The following is a 21,113-nucleotide window of genomic DNA, read 5'->3' on the forward strand; positions in this document are numbered from 1 at the left end:
TCAGAAATAGGACAAGCATTAAAAAGCATAGAAATTAGTAAGTACAGAGGATAAATCTAAGGAAACGCTGACTATAAAAACAATAAAAAACATTTTGTGGGATTAAAAAAGAAAATACATGACAAGAGGACTATATAAGTCTTCTTACAGGGTTGATTACTGTTGAAGGCTTCTAAAGTCTTTGTTTTGTTCAAAAGAAGGGTTAGGCTTTGATAAATTCATTATGCTAAAACTTCTAGGCTAACCGCTCAAATACAAATAAGGATTCCAAAATAGCAGATGTAAAAATAGAATAAATCCGTAAGAGGGGAAAAAAAAGAAGAGATTAAGACAAAAGATGAGGCAACTATAAAATACAAATAAGATGGTAGAAATGAACTAAATACACCAATAATTACATATGAAATACTTAAAATTTAAATAAATCTATAATCAATAAAGGTGATGGACTAAATGTTGTGCTTAACCTTTCATTCTGTCAAACTAAGTATATTTTTAAACGTCAAAAATTATTCCACTCACAAAAGATGTGTCTGAAACACAAAGAAAAGATTGACAGGTAGGTTGGCAAGAGATAGTGGGAAAAGGTAAACAATGCAAATATTAACAAAAGCAAAACATCTATAACATCTATAACTATATTCATATCAGCCAAAATAACTTTTAAGGCAAAAATACTACTGGAGATTAAGAGGATCAATGTATACTAATACAAGTTTAATTTAAAAAGACAGAAGTCTATATGAGTATCTAACTAATAACACGACCTTAAAACATAAGAAGCAAACATTGACACAGCTACAAACAGAAACAGACAAATGCACCACAATAGTTGATGATTTTAACATACTCACTAATTGGGAAATCAAGTACTCAAAATAACCCACAGAGAGGTAGGAGACTGAACAATTAACAAATATTATCTCATGGATATATTTAGGACCCAGGACATAATAACCATAGAATGTACATTCCTTTCAAGCACACATGAGACATTTATAGGAACTGAAAACATACCAGGCCATAAAGCAAGCCTCAACAAATTTTAAAAGACCAATATAATGGGGCAATAAGGAAAAAAATTCTAAATTTGTTATCTCTTTAATTGCAATACACTAAAGTAGAAAAAAAAATCCTATCAAAAACTCTTGTACTTTCCTCTTTCCTGCTTCTAAAATTTCATCCTGATGAAGGAAATGAGAAGGTCAACTTCCCCAAATGACTTCTCCATGAAACAGCACACATTTAAAATTAAAGCAATAGTTTCAACTATTAATTATATATTACAAATTTTAAGTTTATTAGATTTGGGTTCTACTCTCTTCTATAATTAACATTTATATAAGAAAACTTTGTATTTCAAGGTACTTTAACATATGGATTTAAGCTATCCTGTAATTAAAGGTTTAATAAGAGAGCAAAATAATTTCCCCCACTCAGTGATGTAAACCTTCACTTAGAATTTGATATCTTAAAGCAAGAGATAGAAATAGTTAAAAGGATATATACATCTATATCTCTTCACTTCAAAATACTTTTATATGGCAGGGTATTACCCAATCACCACCAGAATGGGTAAAATTTAAGAATAATAATACTAAATGGTGGCAAGAATGTCAAGGCACTAGAACTCTTGTACACTGATGGTGGAGTTTGTAAAATGATATAACCACTTATGAAAGATACCTTATAAAATTAAACATATACTATGACCTGGCAATTGCTATTCCTAAGTGTTTACCAAAAACAAATTTGTTAAATATTTTTAAAGACATAAAAACATTTATGGTACCTTTACTCCTAATAGCCCAAAGTTGTAAACACCCCAAATGTGCATGAACAGAAGACTATAAAATTATGGTACACTTGCATAAAGTAATATTACTCAGCAATAAAATAGAATGAACTATTGATTGATACAATACCACGGATGAATGATAAGAATGTTACATTATATAAGGGGTGCCTGGGTGGCTCAGTCAGTTAAGCATCCAACTCTTGGTTTGGGCTCAGGTCATGATCTTGGTCAGGGTCATGAGATTGAGCCCCACATTGGGCTCTGTGCTCATAGTAGAGTCTGCTTGAGATTCTCTCTCGCCCTTTCCCTCTGCCCCTCCTTCAGCTCACATGTACTCTCTCTCTCTAAAAAAGGAATAAATCAATCTTAAAAAAAAAAAAATACACTGTGTGAAATAAGCCAGACACAAAAGAATACATATTTTATGATTCCAGTTATATGAAGTACAAGAACAGTCAAAATTCATCTCTGATGATGGAAATCACAGCAGTGGTTGGCTGGGCAGGGGTTGGGATTTTGGAAAGAAAAGGGACAGGAGTAATCTCTCTGGAGTGACAGAAAGGGTTTATACCTTGTTGGGGTTGGGGACAGGGGCTACATGGGTGTATACAATTGTCAAAACTCATCAAACAACACACATAAGATCTGTGTGTTTTATTACATTTAATTATATCATATTATTTTAAAAAATTAAGTGATACTAGTAAAGAAGAATGAATGCTATCAGTAAACTAGAAGTTTGAGAAATGTCTGCAAGATAAAAAGTAGATTTAACCACTGAAGAAATAAGAGAAAAACACAGCTCAAAGCATTTGCAAAAGGAATACAGAGGTATGAGAAATCCCCAAAAGACTCTCCAAACTCAGAGTCAGCAAATGAGAAAAGTAGTGCTCTTGGGGACATCATTAATAAAATGAGTTGAAGAATTCCACTCAGCACTCCAGCCCATTTGAGTTCCTTCTTCTGCCAGCTTTCTCTAAACAGTTGCCGCCAGAACAAAACCTAGAAAATGTTCTTCTAAAGAAATCGTACAATCCACCTAAAAAAAAAAAAACCTCAAAAGATTTGAGTGCTGCAGCTGGAGACCAAAACTGAGAAGAGCCTGCATTGCTTCAATTCAATTCCACAAGGATACGAGAGAGAAAATGAGGGAAAGGAGCCCAATTGTTGACCTTTTCTTCCAGGTCAGACGTTGAGTACGACTCTCCCTCAAGTGGGAGTTTTGACACAGACTCCTAGAACTAGATCTGAGAAAGTAAGATGGTTAAGCCCAGAGACCATATGAATTCCTGGAGGGAGGAACTCCACACCCAGAAGATGAGCTATGCATCCTGTCTCTCCCCCACAATCCGGGGAGACTGGCCACTGCAATCAGAATCTACATTCACCGAGGAACAAACAAGGATTCTCAGATACAAGGAAGAACACTCATCTCTAAATGAGCAATTGTAAGCAAACAAACAAAAAGAACAGGCAACCACAAGTCATCAAACCTTTGAGGAAATGAAAATTAAACACAGAATTCAAAAAACAACATTCCATAAAATAAAAAATCATAGAGGAAACAAAAGAAAATTTCCAATTAAGAATAATCAAGATCCTCAAAGAGCTCTAAGAAGGTATATAACATTAAAATAAAAAGATTACTATTAAAGTAAAAACAGTTTTGAAAATGAAATAACCTCAAAGGGCAAAGATAAAAAAAAATGCCTTACTTAAAGGCATTGTGATATCCTCAGATAAAAATATAATTAATCATTGGCCTTAAAATTAGAAAGATCAGTTTGAGTCATAAATATAAAAATGTAAATCCTCACGGTAATTAAAATGGGGAAAGTGTTACTCCAGCATCATGGAGGACAAAACTATGGCTTGAATGTAATTGCAAGAACAGAAAAAATAATAAATAGAGAGCAAAAAGACATGCAAATATATATATATGTACATATACATATGTATATTACATACATACATACATTCAACAGTCTTTATATATATTTCACTTTGCAGTTGAAATTACTTGGGTGGTAATATTTACTCACTCACTGAAAGCAGAAAGAAATAAAACTTGCAAACAGAATAGACTGGACTCAACTGAAACAAGAAGCTGATTCACTATACCATTATCTACCTGCCTCATCACTTCAAAATTGAAGTGGCCCAGTTGATTTTGTTCTATTCTATGAACTCTGAGCCCTAAACAACCATCTTAATAGCGTGAGGACTTGTTCATAATGGGAAGTAAGAGTATCCCACTATCTGTGTGCATCTATTCCCCACTACTGGGAAAACCCATTCATTCTACATATATGCATGATCATCATCTGCACCTATTAGTTGTTCGTGTTAATGATGAGAGCTAAACACCTGAGCTGTTATCTTCCTGCTTGTCCTGGCTACCAGGAAGCTCACAGTTAAATATGGTGCTCAATCGTTAGAAAGATTTCATCCCCTTGTACTTGCACATTTGGGCCTCTTCTTTCTATTACTCCTATTTCTCTTCTTTTTCTCTCCTTTTCAGTCTATTCATAATTTTTGGAAAATACTCAGTATATGAATAAAAGCAAAGAAAGCTAGTGATAGGTAAACCCCTTATGCAATGTATACTTTTAATTGAACATCCTTCTAATTCCAAATATTTTAAATGAAGTATGATTTCTGATTTAAAAAGGCTCACCACTGGGACATACTTTGTACTTACCTGCACTATTTTCCTCTGACATTACCGTGTGGCAAAGGGCAAGTAACCTAAGAAATTCATACACTTTGGAATCACCCAGTTTAACAGATTCCATCAGACGGTGGTCAAAGAACTGAAATGTTCTATCTGCTTGGAGATTGACTGAGAAGTCCATAGGCTCATTTTTCTGTAGAAGAAAAATAAGGGGGAAAAAAACTATACATCTCAATCCAATAATAATCTTTTAAAATTCAAAAACACTTCCTCTATGTATTTTTAGTGCTTGTATGATTTTTCAGCCCCAAACATCTGGCACTACAATGGCTTTCTGTTTCTTCCTTACTGTTAAATATTATCTTCTCATTTCAGAGCCAAACACCAAAGCAGTGACCCCCCACCCCGAAACCATAAGTTAAAAAAAATGCAATGGCTGTACAGATCCTCAAATACTTATTGCAACTCCAACATACAAAGAAGCCCTAAAAGTGATGTGTTTTTCAAAACCTACTTAGTGGCAAAACCTGACCTGACTTGAATTCATATTGGCAGCAATATCTGACCTAAAATGGTATGTGTCTAATTATAGCCTTTTTTGAGTCCACTTAATATGAATTAATATTTTCCAATGCAAAAATATTAATGTGTTTTATTGTAGTATACTTTCTCAGATCTCTCTGGAGGTACTGCATAAAATAATGATAGGATTAAAACTGGGATCTTGAAGAGGTATTTGCACTCACATATTCATTGCAGCATTATTTACAATAGCTAAGAGGTAGAAACAATGTAAATATCCATCAACAAATGAATGAATGAAGATTATGTGGCATACAGATACAATGGAATATTATCCAGCCATAAAGAAGAGAATCCTATCTTTATGCCATAACATGAGTGTTGAAGGCACATATTTAAGTGAAATAGGTTAGTCACCAAAGAATAATTACTGAATGACTCCACTTACATGAGGTACCAAAACAGTAAAACTCATAGAAACAGAAAGTGGAATGGTTTTTTCCAGGGGCTGGAGGAATGGGGAAATGGGGAATTGCTGTTGAATGAGTATAGGGTTTCCATCATGCAAGATGAGAAAGTTCTAGAAATCTGCTGTGCAACATCATAAGTATTTTTAATAACGGTTAACTATACGCTTTAAAATGTGTTGAGAAAAAGAAAAACATGATAAAAGAAATAAGGTAAAACAAATAGTGGAGGAGGATTCAATTGTGAAGGTCCCTGTTATTCAGTAACTTCCGGAAAGCACAGAATGTACTTCTAAAAGTTTATTACTAAAAGCACTAATCTTATGATAGTGTCTTGGCAAAATAAACAGTTGATGGGAAAATACTTTTAATATGTACTTTGTTTTGGAAACTATAGGACATTTTCTATTATATCCAAGTATTTGAGAAGACCTGCATACAGGACACTCAGTTGTGTATCCCAGAATCACAGACACTTATTTAATCACAGATTGTTTGGTTCATGTAAGACATTTTGAAAACAACTGCATTTGGAGAAAAAATGATCAACTCACTAGTAAGGAGTAAAATACACCCTGACCTTAGACTTCCCTAACACTCCCAGTGAAGAAACTGTGACTCAAAGATATTAGAACCAATCAAGCTCTCATTTGAGTATAAACTCAGCACACAGTTCCTTATTATGAACCTTTCTTGAAACTAGAAGATGAACTTCATCCAAATAAAAGATAACTGGGAAAATCATTAGTAAAGGACTAGTTAAGAGGGAGCCCTAAATCCCTTTAACTGAAGGACTAAATCTAAAAGAAATAGAGAGATTAAGATGCCAAAACAAAATGTCTATATTATATACCTTGACTATGCAAGATGAAAAGACAGCTAAAAAATTGGAAAATATGGATTTCCTCATTTTATTTTTGAAGGTAAGATGGTATTTAAAGTTTCAAATCAACTAATAAAAATCCATATGTATTTAGGACAAAGAAAAATATAAAATATAACAATAGGAAAATATGAGGGAAAGAAGAAATGTAATTTCATCATTGTTTATGTCAGGAAATTAATAGAGATTGCCTTAAAAAAAGTATTAAGAATATTACATAATCTCTTCAAAGTATATGGTAGAAGAACAATGAAATGCTTTCCTAATATTCCCAGACATTATAAGAAATGCATACATACAGAATAAAGAATCCATATAAAGAATTATTTTAATGTTGGATGCAAAAATGCAACCTCAAATATTATAACTAAGATAATACATAGCCCTATGTAGATGGCCCAAATTCAATTATTAAAAGATTGGAATGCAAAGCAAATTCTAATCTTATATATGCTATATATAAGCATGCTATATTCTATACACACAAGACATGCATAAAATCATTCAGAAACACAGAAAATAGCAGGTGGGCACATGCAAATGAAAAGAAACCAGAAGTCATGACATTAACATCAACTAAGATTGAATTCAGGCCAAGAAGAATTAATTTAGTCAAAGGAGAAAAGTTTTAATGCAAAATTATGTAATTCACAATAAAAATGTACCACGATGAGTATCTATTTATCCTCAAGTAGCATCAATACTTGCAAAACAAAGATTTCAAGCTATATAAGAGCTATATATGTAGAAAGATTTTCAAAATACTTTAATTGTTCTCTTTTATACTAAGAGGTGATATAGACAAAAGATAATAATGAAATAGAAGACCTAAATAATATAATTTACAAGGTAGAAATAACTGACATCTAGCTAAATTTATACCTTGAAAACCGAATATATATACACTTTCTTTTTTAAAAGCCTGGAACGCTGACAACAATTGACTATATTAAGTCACAAAGAGAACCCCATAAATCCCAAGAAAGTAAAAAGAATAAAAATCTGTTCTTTTATTAAAAGTGCAATAATGTAGAGAAAACTCTATCCCCTTGGGAATTTTAAAACTCTTCCTTAAAAACCTGTGTTTCAATGTGGATATTCAAACTGATATGACAAAAATAAAATTAGTTTAATAAACTACAGGCCAAATCTATGTGATAAAATTAAATAAGTATTCAGAGAAAAATTAAAAAACAAATATTTGCATATAAAAAAGGAAAAATGAAGTTATTAAGCATCCAAGTATGAAGTTAGAAAAAGAAAAAATATCTTCAGAAATGAAGATAGATGGCATTAATAAAGAGAAAAGCAGAGACAGGAAAATATATACGAATAATAAATAAAACCCAAAGCTGCACTTTTCTGTGGAAGAAGGGGGCAACTTTCTAATGTAATTAAGATAAAAAAGGAAAAAGACAAACAAAAATAAGAAATTAATTTTTTAAATAGCCACAAAGAGAAAATTAAAAGGATCATAAGAGACTTCTTTACTCAACTTTAAGGCACAAATCATTCTGATGTTATATAAACTGTCCCATGGAATACAAAAATAATGAAAAATAGGAAAAATTATTCTCTTTCCAAAGTAAATATAACATTGGTAGCAAAACAGACATCACCTCCTCCCCCAAAACCACTGAGGACAAACCCATCGGCATATATCTCAATAAAGCATTAGCAAACAGCATCTAGCAGCACACAGAGAAAACAGCTTAATACCAGTGACATATATTTGAGGAAACCATGAATGGATTACAAACCAACAGAAAAATGGGTAAAGATGAAATAGAATCAACTATTAACAATATAAAAAGATGTCCAACCTCACTCATAACAAAATAAATTAGAACAAGAACCATATTGACATATCGTTTCATATAGTCTTGTCAAATATCAAAAACTCCGACAAGGGGTGCCTGGATGGCTCAGTGGGTTAAGCCTCTGCCTTTAGCTCAGGTCATGATCCAGTTCTGGGATCGAGCCCCACACTGGGCTGTCTGCTCAGCAGGGAGCCTGCTTCCTCTCTCTCTGCCTGCCTCTCTGCCTACTTGTGATCTCTCTGTGTCAAACAAGTAAGTTAAATCTTAAAAAAAAAAAAAAAAAACTCTGACAAAACACTGTGTTGGTAAAAGTAGGGGAAAATACTCTTGTACATTGCTTGTGGCAATGTAAGTTTATAAAAATTTTAAAGGAGACAATAGCAATATTTATTAATTACAAATGTACATACCTTTTGATTTAGCAATTCCATTTGCAATTCCACTAATTAGTGGAATTCCGATTCCACTACTCTAGAAAGATCTCAAATATATCATTGAGAAAGTTAAGAACAGCACAGAGAGTATGCTACCACCTATGTAAAATATGGAGAAAAAAATACTTCCTTGTATACTTTGAAATATCTCTAAAAGAATAAAACAGAGGGAACTCTGTGATTGAGGGACCTCAATAGAAGGGATTTTGAACCATCTGAATCTATTTTTCAAAATTATATACTAAATATTTCATCTGGTCACAGTGGAAATCAGGCCTCCAGGAACTCCTCATTTTAAAAACACATGTACATGAAGTGTACAATCCACTGGCAATTAATAGACCTGTACCCTTGGGGCTAATAATACATTATATGCTAATTTAAAAAATTTTTTTAAATTTTAAATTAAAAAGAAAAATAAAAGAAACACATGTACAATTTGAAATTAAAAGTAAGAATGAAATCTATCACCTCCACACCTTAGGTATATCTGTTTTCTGACCCATGCCTTCAGGAACTTCACCTGCCAAAACAAATTGAGAATAGCAAATGAAATTAAAACTAGATTTAGACATTTCATTTTAAGGAATACACTTATTAAAGCACCATTACTAGATGGCATTATGAGTTCAAAGGTAGACTTTTTAGGAGTAGTTTCAAACTATAGGCCTAGACATAGTGATTCATCCAAAGAAATGCCCAGGTTTGCCCAAGATAGAACTAAAATGCAGTATGCATTAAAAGAAAATATAAAGCTCATAATCATGTACTTCTGTAAGTTTTATCCTTCTGCTATCACATTACCTATGATGTTTGCCAGAGGTAAATTTTTGTTGTCCACTTTATCCTGGGGTATTCAAAATGACATCCTAGACAGACCAATTCTCACCAATGTTAGAGCCTGGTGAATACATCTCCATCTTTGTTTGGGCCAGGTACAGCTAGGTAATATCAAGGTCAAATTAGCATGTAAATGTTAAACAGTGTCGATGCCCCCTACAGTCAGAAAGCATAGACAAGTATGTGCCAAATATTTAAAAATAATTTATCTTAGTATAAAGCCAATATATCCTTATTATAGATAAATTGGAAAATACAAGATGTTTACAGTAGAAAATAAAAATTAAAATAATCCCACCCCCTAGGAATAACAAGTATTTATAGAGTTTCTTTAACATCGATTTCGTGTGTGTGCGCGCGCGCGCGCAAACGTATATTTATCACAGAGTTCAAAAATGCCTGGTTCCTGCTGTTTTCAACCTAAGAATTTGTGAGAATTTCTCTGATCATTAAAATTCTTTGTGAATCTAAATTTGAATGGTTGTATAATAGCTGTATAGCATAATTTATTTTAGCTTTCTCCTCTTCGGAAGCTTTTAAGATTTTTCTAATTTTTGCTTAGCATTTGAAGATTTAATGCCATTTACCAAGACTATATTTCTTGCAAAGAGAGTAAGAATTTCTTGGATCAATCCTGTGCCAGGCACTTGTATTATCACTCATCTTCATAACAAACTTGCAAGATGAAGATTTTTCACTCCTGTTCTACAAGCGAGGGAACTGAAGAACAGAAATCCATGGGAAGTTACTAAACTGAGTCTGAAATGTCAGCCTTGTATGTTTTTGAACCTGAGTCTCTCTCTTTTCACAACACAATGCTATGACCCAGAAAAGCCTCTGAAGAATCAGTATTTACTGTTTTTCTGGAGCCCTGGTCTAAATCTGGACCACTGTGTGACTGCAACATGGGTGGAATCCCCAAGCCAGTGAATAAAACTTGACATGTTCCTAGAATTTAAATCTCAAACACACTAAGATTATGCTCCAGTCATTGTGCCATAAGGCAGTAATTCTTAACTGATAAAAACGAAACAAAGCTGTGCCTTCCTGTAAAAGGACCCCTCAAAAGGGAGTGTGCTTATAAAGGTGGTGATAAAAATGAAGAAAAGTTAAAGAAGTTGAAGAAAATAAAAGTTCTGAGCTAGAAAACAGATTTAGATAATCAGAGTAGAATGCCCAATGTTCCCAAGGCTGGATATATGATATAAACAAGACCAATCTATAGGAAAACAAGAAAAAGTGATTCTTGAACATTCTGTGAGTACTTTAGTAAGAATATACTTAAATGACATAAAAAATACATTATAAATTATAATAGTATATAAACTAAGGGGATAAAGAGCTTAGTTAAATATTTCAGTTCTGCATTTTACTAGGGAAATTGCAAGCGTCATGGGATTTGGAAATTTGGAAATTTGTGAAGGTCTTGGAATATATATACTTGTGAAAATCAAGGGCCTTTCCTAAAAATAGACCTGTGACAAACATCTCTACAAAGAAATCCTGGTACACATGTCTGGTAAGTTACTTGGCATCATTTCCTAAAATGATATTATCATTATTATGTTATTATCAATACGTTCCATGACAAAAAAAAAAAAAAAAATCCAAAATGTCCTCCAAATTAAAAATATCTCTATGGGGCACCTGGGCGGCTCAGTGGATTAAAGCCTCTGCCTTCGGCTCAGGTCATGATCTCAGGATCCTGGGATCGAGCCCAACATTGGGCTCTCTGCTCAGCGGGGAGCCTGCTTCCCTTCCTCTCTCTCTGCCTGCCTCTCTGCCTACTTGTGATCCTTGTCAAGTAAATAAATAAAATCTTAAAAAAAAAAAAATCTCCACTCCTCTGGCTAAAATTTTCCCATTTAAACTACTCTTTGGACTCAGCCAATATTTTTAGAAAGCTCCTAAAAATAATGTCAAAAAAATTTTAGGGAAAGTCTCTATTTTACCTACAAGTTACTGTAATAGTGATATGAGAAAAGCACAATGTAACTGAGGACTTATGGAAGTCCAGATTAAGAATTGTCTGGTTCTCACCCAGAAAGGGGGGAATTAGAGCAGAGGAGAGGTGGGGTAAGGAGTGGGGGTAGCAAAGGGAGGTCAAGAGGCAGGAGAGTATAAAAATCAACTTCTTGTATTTCTTAATTTTGTTCAAGATCAAATCTTACTTTACAATATTTGGCAATGTGTAAAGCTTCTTATTAGGAGACAAAGGGAAGTGTTTCCTATCTTTCTCGGTTATTTCTGTACCGAACACCTGAGCACTCAGAGTCAGTGAAGAGAGATAAGGAATTCGAGACACCCAATGGAAACCTTCTGCTGATCTCCCATGCTTTCAACAGAACTATCTAATAACTGGCCAAAATCAGAGCAACAAGGGTCACATAGAAAAAGAATGCCTGAAAATCTTAATTCAGAGCAGGTGTCCTGACAAAAGCAAACAGGAATTGGATATTAATGATATAGCTTATCTGGTCATTCAAAACAGCCCTGTGCAGTGTGAATTCTTAAGAATGAACTGTAAATTCTTACAAACACAGGCCCTAACACCACTTCCAGAGCTGTTAGGAAGCAAGTATGAAACACTGCTTTTACTGAGCAAATTAAGTTGCAAAAAACTTTTCCTCCCTGGGATATTGGCATATTAAGTACCATGGAGCATAATTACACAGAGCACCAAAAGCAGTCTCAGATAGTATCATATCTAATCCCTATCTCTATTCCCAAATGGTAACAAATACAAAGATTCATCTCAATTATTCAACATTCATTGAACAAATATTTAGTGTTTATTATATGCTGAGCACTATGTTAGATGCTGGCAGTGCCCATATCAATAAGAAACCCAGCAATAAAAGGTTTGTCTTACAAAATAGAGTTACTTATAGTCTTTAAGAACTGTTAACAATATCAGTAAGAGGGGCTCCTGGGTGGCTCAGTGGGTTAAAGCCTCTGCCTTCGGCTCAGGTCATGATCCCAGGGGCCTGCTCAACAGGGAGCCTGCTTCCCCCCTCTCTCTCTGCCTGTCTCTCTGCCTACTTGTGATCTGTGTCTGTCAAATGAATAAAATATTTTTAAAAAATCAGTAAGAAAGAAGAACTCTTTCCCTTACCATAGATTTTCCCATTAATAGAACATTTTTTAAAAGTCATGATGTTTTGAGTGAGGGTTCCTGTTTTGTCAGAGAAAACGTATTCAATCTGGCCCAGTTCCTCATTGAGAGTAGTCGTCCGAGCTTCAGCAGGTGTGGATTTTCCAGAGTAATACATCTTCCGGTCCCAGTTTATAAAATAACTGTGTCCCAGACGAATTACTTCCATACTTCATCCATTAAAATGGAGAAAAAGAAATGCTCCATCAATTTCAGAACACACAAAGCTTTGCCAAAGTAAGAAGTCCATCAAAGTCTTCAGAGTGTAGGAGAAAATATGGATGCTCCATCCCCAGGTTCTAGTGACCTTCAGAAGCATCTCAGCAGAGGCTGATTATGAACCTGCCAAAGTTATTTCCCTGAAACACCGTGAAAAAAATAGACTGACTCTGCATAAAACCTTGGAGAATGTCCCATGGGTCACCATTTATATTAAACAGGCCCAGTAGAGATTTCCTAGGTAACCTAAGTTGGCATTTCTCTTATACCTTAGGAGAAAGTGACTATGATTAAAGATGTTTGTCAGAAAGAAGATCTAAAGAAATGTGTACATTGAGGACTTTCTCTCTAATATACTGTTTGATGTACTTTGCTTTGTCAAAAGAGATAAAAGCAGTAGCTCTATAAAGCATTAAGCAAACCATAATAGATACTGAGTAAATCTCAATATTGTAAATATTATTGTTACACTACTTTGCCCCTTTGCCAGGAAAAGAGCATTGCCTCAGGTTCTAGTGGTAATTTATGACTTTCCAACTCTAGAAGTGAAATTTCTATGGCCAAATGTATGAAATTTTAAAATCTCTGTCATATATAAGACTAAATCAATTTCCAAAAATGTTAATATTGTAAGTTTCTGCAATTAAGTCACTGAAATCATCATTTACTATGTATAATGTATATACATACACATCATAAAAATGTTACCAATTTATCACTTGTATTTTAATTTTGTTTCCATTATTTTTGCATGAAGAAGTTTTCTTTTTCATTGATCAAATTTATCAATTGTTTATAGTTTCTCTTTTAGGAATTTTGCTTAAATAGGATTTCCCTATGCCAAGATTATATATACAAATATCTTTATTTTTCTCCTGATTCTTTACTGAATTTTCCCCCATTTAAATCCTTTTCACAGTTGGAATTTTTATAAATATGATGTACATACAAGGTGCTAATTTCAATTTTTATGAAGTTTTTTCATCATCATTTATTGAACAACAAATCCTTTCCCTTACTGTGTTGGGATGCTTACATGCCACCTATAAATTATATTCCTCACTAGAATCTACTCTAGGGATTTCAGTTTTATTCCTTAATATGTCACTTAGTGGGGGAGAAAAAGATAGTGGAGCTGTAAGTGGTCCTATTTCAAATGGTCCCCTGAATTGAGGTAGATATCTACCTGATCATTCTGAACACCCACGAAATCAGCCTGAGATGTAAGAAGATACATTTAGATCTCACAAACAGACTATCTCTGGCAGTTGGTCTTGAGGTATGAAGTGGGGAACTGTGATTTTTGTGGGTAGATATTGAAAGATAAATGGAAGTGGGGGAGCCTCTGGGATCCTGCACCTCTGGAGTGCAAAAGGCTCCCATGCTGGGGACCAGGCACAGACTCACAGACTAGTAGCGGCAGGGAAAGGACTTTATGGCAACCCCCAGACTGAAACCTCGAGCTGCAGGGGAGTGCATGCAAATTGGGGGTGGCTATGAATTTTAGAAGCACAAAGGACAGAGATGCACCTGGACCTGGAATCAAGGGCTGGGAGCACTGCTGTGGGATGCACAACCCAGGAATCTGCAGTTTTAACAGCACAGACAAAAACAGAGATAGTATGACATGGAGAGCTCAGTGGAAAGCAGATTGAGATCTCTCTGTTCTGAGACAGAGGTTTGGTTATGGTCACTTCTGCTCTGACTCTCAGAAGAGACACAAAAGCCCCAAAATATTGGTTTTCACGGAGCCCATCCCCACCCCACCCCCACGCAAAGGGGGTGGGGCAACTCTGCCCAAACAGGGTTGCCTGAGTAACAGCATGGCAGACCCCTCCCCCAGAAGACAGGCTAGAAGAACAAGAGGAAGCCAACCCTAAGGTCCCTATAAAACAGGTGTATCTTATCCACTCATTTACCACTAAATAAGACTCATTTCCACTGCATACAATGGAATATTATTTAGCCTTAAACAAAAGAACTGAATTATGATATAATGTTCCAACATAGATGGACCCATCTTGAAAAATGGTCCCTAAGTGAAATAAGTCAGACCCAAAAGGAAAATGTTGTATATGAGGAAAACGTTCTCTCATATAAGGTACCTGTAGTAATGAAATACATAAAGACTGTTAGTAGATGCTATTTTCCAGTGGCTGGATAAAGCAAAATAAGAAGAGTTGATGTTTAATGGGTACAGAATTTCAGCAGAGAGAGATGATAAAGTTTTAGAATGATGGTATTGATGGTTGCATAACAATATGAAAGTACATAAAGCTACTGAACTGTTCATTTAAAATAGTAAATGTCATATATTTTGAACCACAAAAAATAGTAAAATGTGTTTGTCGTTATCATTTTGTCAATAAAAAAAGTCCTTAGGAAAAAAGTACAAAGTCCATAATAGAAAAAAAAAAACAGGTGCATCTTGCTTGGGTTGTGGTCAATAATTTGGACTCTGTACATTCTCTCAACCACCCCTCAATAGAATGACTAAGAGAAGGAACCCCTACATAGGAAAGATTCACAGACTGTCACCTCTGCCACAGAACTAATGGATATGGATATAAGAGAGCTGTCAGAAATAGACATCAGAGGGTTATAAAAACAATAGCTAGGATCAAGAAAACCTTGGCAACATAGATTCTCTAAGGGCAGAAATGAGAGCTAATCTGGCAGAACTTAAAAGTGCTATCAATGATATCCAACCTAATCTAGATGCTCTAACAGCTATGGTAAACAAGGCAGAAGAACTATTTAGTGATCTAAAACACAAACTGATAGAAAAGAAGGAACAGGAAGAGGCCTGGAACAAACAGATTAAAATCCATGTAAACAGAGAAATAGATAGTAATATAGCAATAGTAAAAGAGAAATAATAGTAAAAGAGAAATAATATTAAAGAGAAATAAATAACACCATGAAACATTCCAACATTGGAATTATTGGGATCCCTGAGGGGGTGGAGAGAGAGAGGACTAGAAGACATATTTGAGCAAACTGTATCTGAGAACTTCCCTAACCTGGGTAATGAAGCAAGTATTCCTGTCCTAGAGGCAGAGAGGACCCCTCCCAAGATCAAGGAGAACAGAACAATGCCCTGCCATGTAATAGTAAAACTTGCAAATCTTAGAACTAAGGAAACCATCTCAAGGGCAGTTAGGGGGAAAATATTCCTTACATACAGAGGGAGGAACATCAAAATAACATCAGACCTGTCCATAGAGACCTGGCAACCTAGATAGGGCTGGCAAGATATATTCAGGGTACTAAATGAGAAGAACATGCAGCCAACAATACTTTATCTGGCAAGGCTGTCATTCAGAATGGATGGAGAGATACAGAGCTTCCAGGACCAATAGAAACTGAAAGAATATGTGACCACTAAGTCAGTCCTAAAAGAAATATTAAGGCAGCAGGCACCTGGGTGGCTCAGTGGGTTAAACCTCTGCCTTCGGCTCAGGTCATGATCTCAGGGTCCTGGGATCAAGCCCCGCATCGGGCTCTCTGCTCAGCAGGGAGCCTGCCTTCCCCCTCTCTCTCTGCCTGCCTCTCTGCCTACATGTGATTTCTGTCAAATAAATTTAAAAAAATTAAAAGAAATATTAAGGCAGGATGGCTTCTATAAAAGGACAAAAACCCCAAGAGTGATATAGAACAGAAATTTACAACATAGAAACAAGAACTTCACAGGCAACATGTGACAATAAAATCATATCTTTCAATAATCACTCTCAACGTAAACAGCCTAAATGCTCCCATAAAATGGCAGAGGGTTACAGATTGGATAAAAACACAGGACCCACCCATATGCTGTCTAGAAGAGATTCACTTTGAACCTAAAGATACATCCAGACTGAAAGTGAAGTGATGGAGAACCATCTTTCATGCTAATGGACCTCAAAAGAAAGCTGGGGTAGCAATTCTCATATCAGACAAATAAGATTTTAAGCTAAGACTGTAGTTAGAGATATAAAAGGACACTATGTATTCTTAAAGGGCCTACCCAACAAGAAGATCTAACAATTGTAAATATCTATGCCTCCAAAATGGGAGCAGCCAACTACACAAGCCAACTGTTAACCAAAATAAAGAAATATACTGATAATAATACATTAATAGTAAGAGACCTCAACACTCCATTCTCAGCAATTGATAGAACATCTAAGCAAAAAATCAACAAAGAAATAAGAACTTTGAATGACACCCTGGACCAGATGGACCTCATAGATATATACAGACATTCAACTCTAAAACAACAGAATACTCACTCTTCTCAAGCGCACATGGAACTTTCTCCAGAATAGACAACATACAGGGTCAGAAATCATGTCTCAACTGATACCAAAAGACTGACATTATTCCCTCCATATTCTTATACCACAACTCTTTCAAACAGGACCTCAATAAGAAAAAAAAGTTTGGAAGAAATTTAAACACTTGAAAGTTAAGATGGTCCTGCTCAAGAATGTTTGGGTCAACTAGGAAATCAAAGAAGAACTTAAACAATTCATAGACACTAAAGAGAATGAAAATACACATCAGTCCAAAACCTACAGGATATGGCAAAGGCAGTCCTAAGGGGGAAATACATAGCCATCCAAGTCTCAGTGGAAAAAAAGAAAATAAAAATCCCAAATACAGAAACTATCCTTAAACCTTAAAGAACCAGAGGATCAACAACAAATTGAGCCCAAATCATGCACAAGAAGGGAAATAATTAAGATCCTAGCAGAGATCAATGAATTAGAAATCAGAAATATGGTAGAACACATCAACAAAATTAGAAGCTGGTTCTTTGAAAAAATTAATAAGATTGATAACCCACTTGCCAGACTTATCCAAAAGAAAAGAGAAAGGACCCAATTAATAAAATTATTAACAAAAGGGAAGAGATCATGACTAACATCAAGAAAATAGAAACAATCACTAGAAATTATTATCAACAACTACATGCCAATAAATTAAGCAACCTAGAAGAAATGGATGCATTCCTGGAAACGTATAAATTTCCAAGACTGAAACAGGAAGAAACTGACAACCTGAATAGACCAATAACCAGTAATAAGATTGAAGCAGTGATCAAAAACCTCCCAAAAAACAAGAGTCCAGGACATGATGGATTCCCTGGGAAATTCTACCAAACATTCAAAGAAGAAATAACACCTACTCTCCTGAAGCTGTTTCAAAAAATAGAAACAGAAGGAAAACATCCAGACTTATTCTATGAGGTCAGTATTACCTTGATCCCAAAACCAGGCAGAGACCCCATCAAGAAGGAGAATTTCAGACCAATATCCCTGATGAATATGGATGCCAAAATTCCCAACAAGATCTTAGCTAATAGGATCCAACAGTACATTAAAAGGATTATCCATCATGACCAAGCAAGATTTATCCCTGGGATGCAAGAGTGGTTCAACATTCGCAAATCAATCAATGTGACAGAACATATTAATAAGAGGGGAGAGAAGAAACATATGGTCCTCTTAATTGATGCAGAAAAAGCATTTGACAAAATACAGCATCCTTTCCTGATTAAAACCCTTCAGAGTATAGGATAGAGGGAACATTCCTCAATTTCATAAAATCCATCTATGAAAAATCCATAGTGAATATCATTATCAATGAGGAAAAGGTGGGAACCTTTCCCTTAGTATCAGGAACATGACAAGGATGCCGTCCCTTGCCACTATTGTTCAAGACAGTAGAAGAAGTCCTAGCCTCAGCAGACAGACAACAAAAAGAAATAAAAGGTATTTAAATAGGCAAAGAAGTCAAACTCTCTCTCTTCACAGATGACATGACACTTTATGTGGAAAACCCAAAAGATTCTACCCCCAAATTATTAGAACTGATACAGAAATTCAGCAATATGGCAGGATATAAAACCAATGCACAGAAACTGGTTGCTTTTCTATACACTAACAATGTAACCATAGAAAGAGAAATTAAGGAATCAATTCCATTACAATAGCACCCAAAACCACAAGATACCTAGGAATACACCTAACCAAAGAGGTAAAGGATCTATACTACAGAACACTTATGAAAGAAATTGAGGAAGATACAAAAAGATGGCAAAATATTCCATGTTCATGAATTGGAAGAATAAGCATTGTTAAAATGTCTATCCTGGCCAGAGCAAGCTACACTTTCAGTGTCATCCCTATTAAAATACCATTGGCATTTTTCAAGGAGCTAGAACAAACAATCCTAAAACTTCTGTGAAACCAGAAAAGACCCAAATCACCAAGGGAATGTTGAAAAAGAAAAACAAAGCTTGGAGCATCATGTTGCCTGACTTCAAGCTATATTACAAAGCTGTGATCACCAAAACAGGATGGTATAGGCACAAAAACAGACACATAGACCAGTGGAACAGAACAGAGATTCCAGAAATGGACCTTCAATTCTGTGGTCAACTAATCTTTGACAAAGCAGGAAAAAATACCAAATGGGGGAAAAAAACAGTCTCTTCAATAAGTGGTGCTGGGAAAATGGGACAGCTACATATAGAAAAATGAAACTGGACCATTCTCTCACAGCATATACAAAGATAAACTCAATACGGATGAAAGACCTCAATGTGAGACAGGAATCCATCAAAATCCTAAAGGAAATATAGGCAGTAACCTCTTCAACATCGGCCACAACAACTTTTTTCAAGACATGTCTCCAAAAGCAAGGAAAACAAAATTGAAAATGAACTTTTGGGACTTCATCAAGATAGATAACTTCTGCACAGCAAAGGAAACAGTCAACAAAACAATGAGCCAACCCACAGAATGGAAGAAGATATTTGCAAATGATTCTACAGATAAAGGGCTGGTATCCAAGATTTATAAAGAACTTCTCAAACTCCACACCCAAAAAACAAATAATCAAGTCCAAAAATGGGTAGAAGACATGAACAGACACTTCTCCAATGAAAACATACAAATGGCTAACAGATATATGAAAAAATGTTCATCCTCATTAGCCATCGGGGAAATTCAAATCCAGGCCTCATTGAGATACCACCTTACAGCAGTTAGAATGGCTAAAATTGACAATAGAAGAAACAACAAATATTGGAGAGCATGTGGAGAAAGGGGAACCCTCTTACACTGTTGGTGGGAATGCAAGTTGGTACAGCCACTTTGGAAAACAGTGTGGAGGTTCCTCAAAAAATTAAAAATAGAGCTATGTTATGACCCAGCAATTGCATTACTGGATATTTACCCCAAAGATATAGATGTAGAGAAAAAAAGGGCCATATGCACCCCAATGTGCATAGCAGTAATGTCCACAATAGCCAAACTGTGGAAAGAGATGAGATGCCCTTCAACAGATACATGGATAAAGAAGATGTGGGGTGTGTGTGTGTGTGTGTGTGTGTGTGTTTATAAATAAGATGTCATGTGTGTATGTATGTATATATATATATATATATATATATATATATATATATACACACACACACGCACATGTGTGCACATGCATACACACACACACATACATGGAATATTACTCAGCCATCAGAAAGGATGAATACCCAACTTTTACATTAACATGGATGGGACTGGAGGAGATTATGCTGAGTGAAATAAGTCAAACAGAGAATGTCAATTATCATATGATTTACTTATTTGTGAAACATAGGAAATAGCATAGATGACATGAGGAGAAGGAAGGGAAAAATGAAGGCAAGGGGGATTAGAGGAGGGAGACAAATCAAGAGAGACTATGGACTCCAAGAAACAAACTGAAGATTTTGGGGGGGATGGGTTAGCCTGATGATGGGTATTAAGGAGGGCACGTATTGCATGGAGCAAGGGGTGTTATACACAGCTAATGAATTACTGCATACTACATCAAAAACTAATGATGTACTGTATGGTGGCTAACAGAACATAATAAAAAAAAGGAAAAAATACATCTCTTATTTTCCTTATTGCATCTTTATAAAATTTGGCAATACCTGGGAGGATGTAGGAACACTTAGTCTCTTTAAAAATTCTTAGCTATAATTACTCACCTATTCTTACTGATAGAATCAATGTGTTCATTTATGCAAACTTTAGAATCAATGTACCAGCTTTCTCATAAAACTTACTTGAGATTTGTATTAAGTGTACATTAAACTTATAATTATTGGAAAAGACCTAATATTTTAATATATCAATGCCACTTCAAGGAGAAGGATTAATCTTTATAGTAATTCAATTTTGAAATTGGTATTAGGTAATAAAATACCTCTATTGGTAAAGAATTTTAGTTTAGTTTTGATTTGCCTTTGTTTTTTATATAAGTCTACACC

General features: G+C 35.0%; 1 protein-coding gene across 3 annotated transcripts in view; it reads right to left on the bottom strand.

Annotated features, from left to right (window-relative positions):
* Positions 1–21,113, bottom strand: part of ATP8B4 (ATPase phospholipid transporting 8B4 (putative)) — a 255,071-nt gene that overhangs the window by 72,314 nt on the left and 161,644 nt on the right. For all 3 annotated transcript variants that reach the window (XM_059372800.1, XM_059372801.1, XM_059372802.1), the window contains exons 13-15: positions 12,554–12,762; positions 9,078–9,121; positions 4,500–4,665 (exon numbers count right to left, since the gene is read on the bottom strand). In XM_059372800.1, coding sequence (XP_059228783.1) covers positions 4,500–4,665; positions 9,078–9,121; positions 12,554–12,762 — 419 coding nt within the window. The remainder of the gene's footprint in view (positions 1–4,499; positions 4,666–9,077; positions 9,122–12,553; positions 12,763–21,113) is intronic.

Source organism: Mustela nigripes, chromosome 13 (assembly GCF_022355385.1).
Source record: "Mustela nigripes isolate SB6536 chromosome 13, MUSNIG.SB6536, whole genome shotgun sequence".
In the NCBI taxonomy this organism is placed as follows: Eukaryota; Metazoa; Chordata; class Mammalia; order Carnivora; family Mustelidae; genus Mustela; species Mustela nigripes.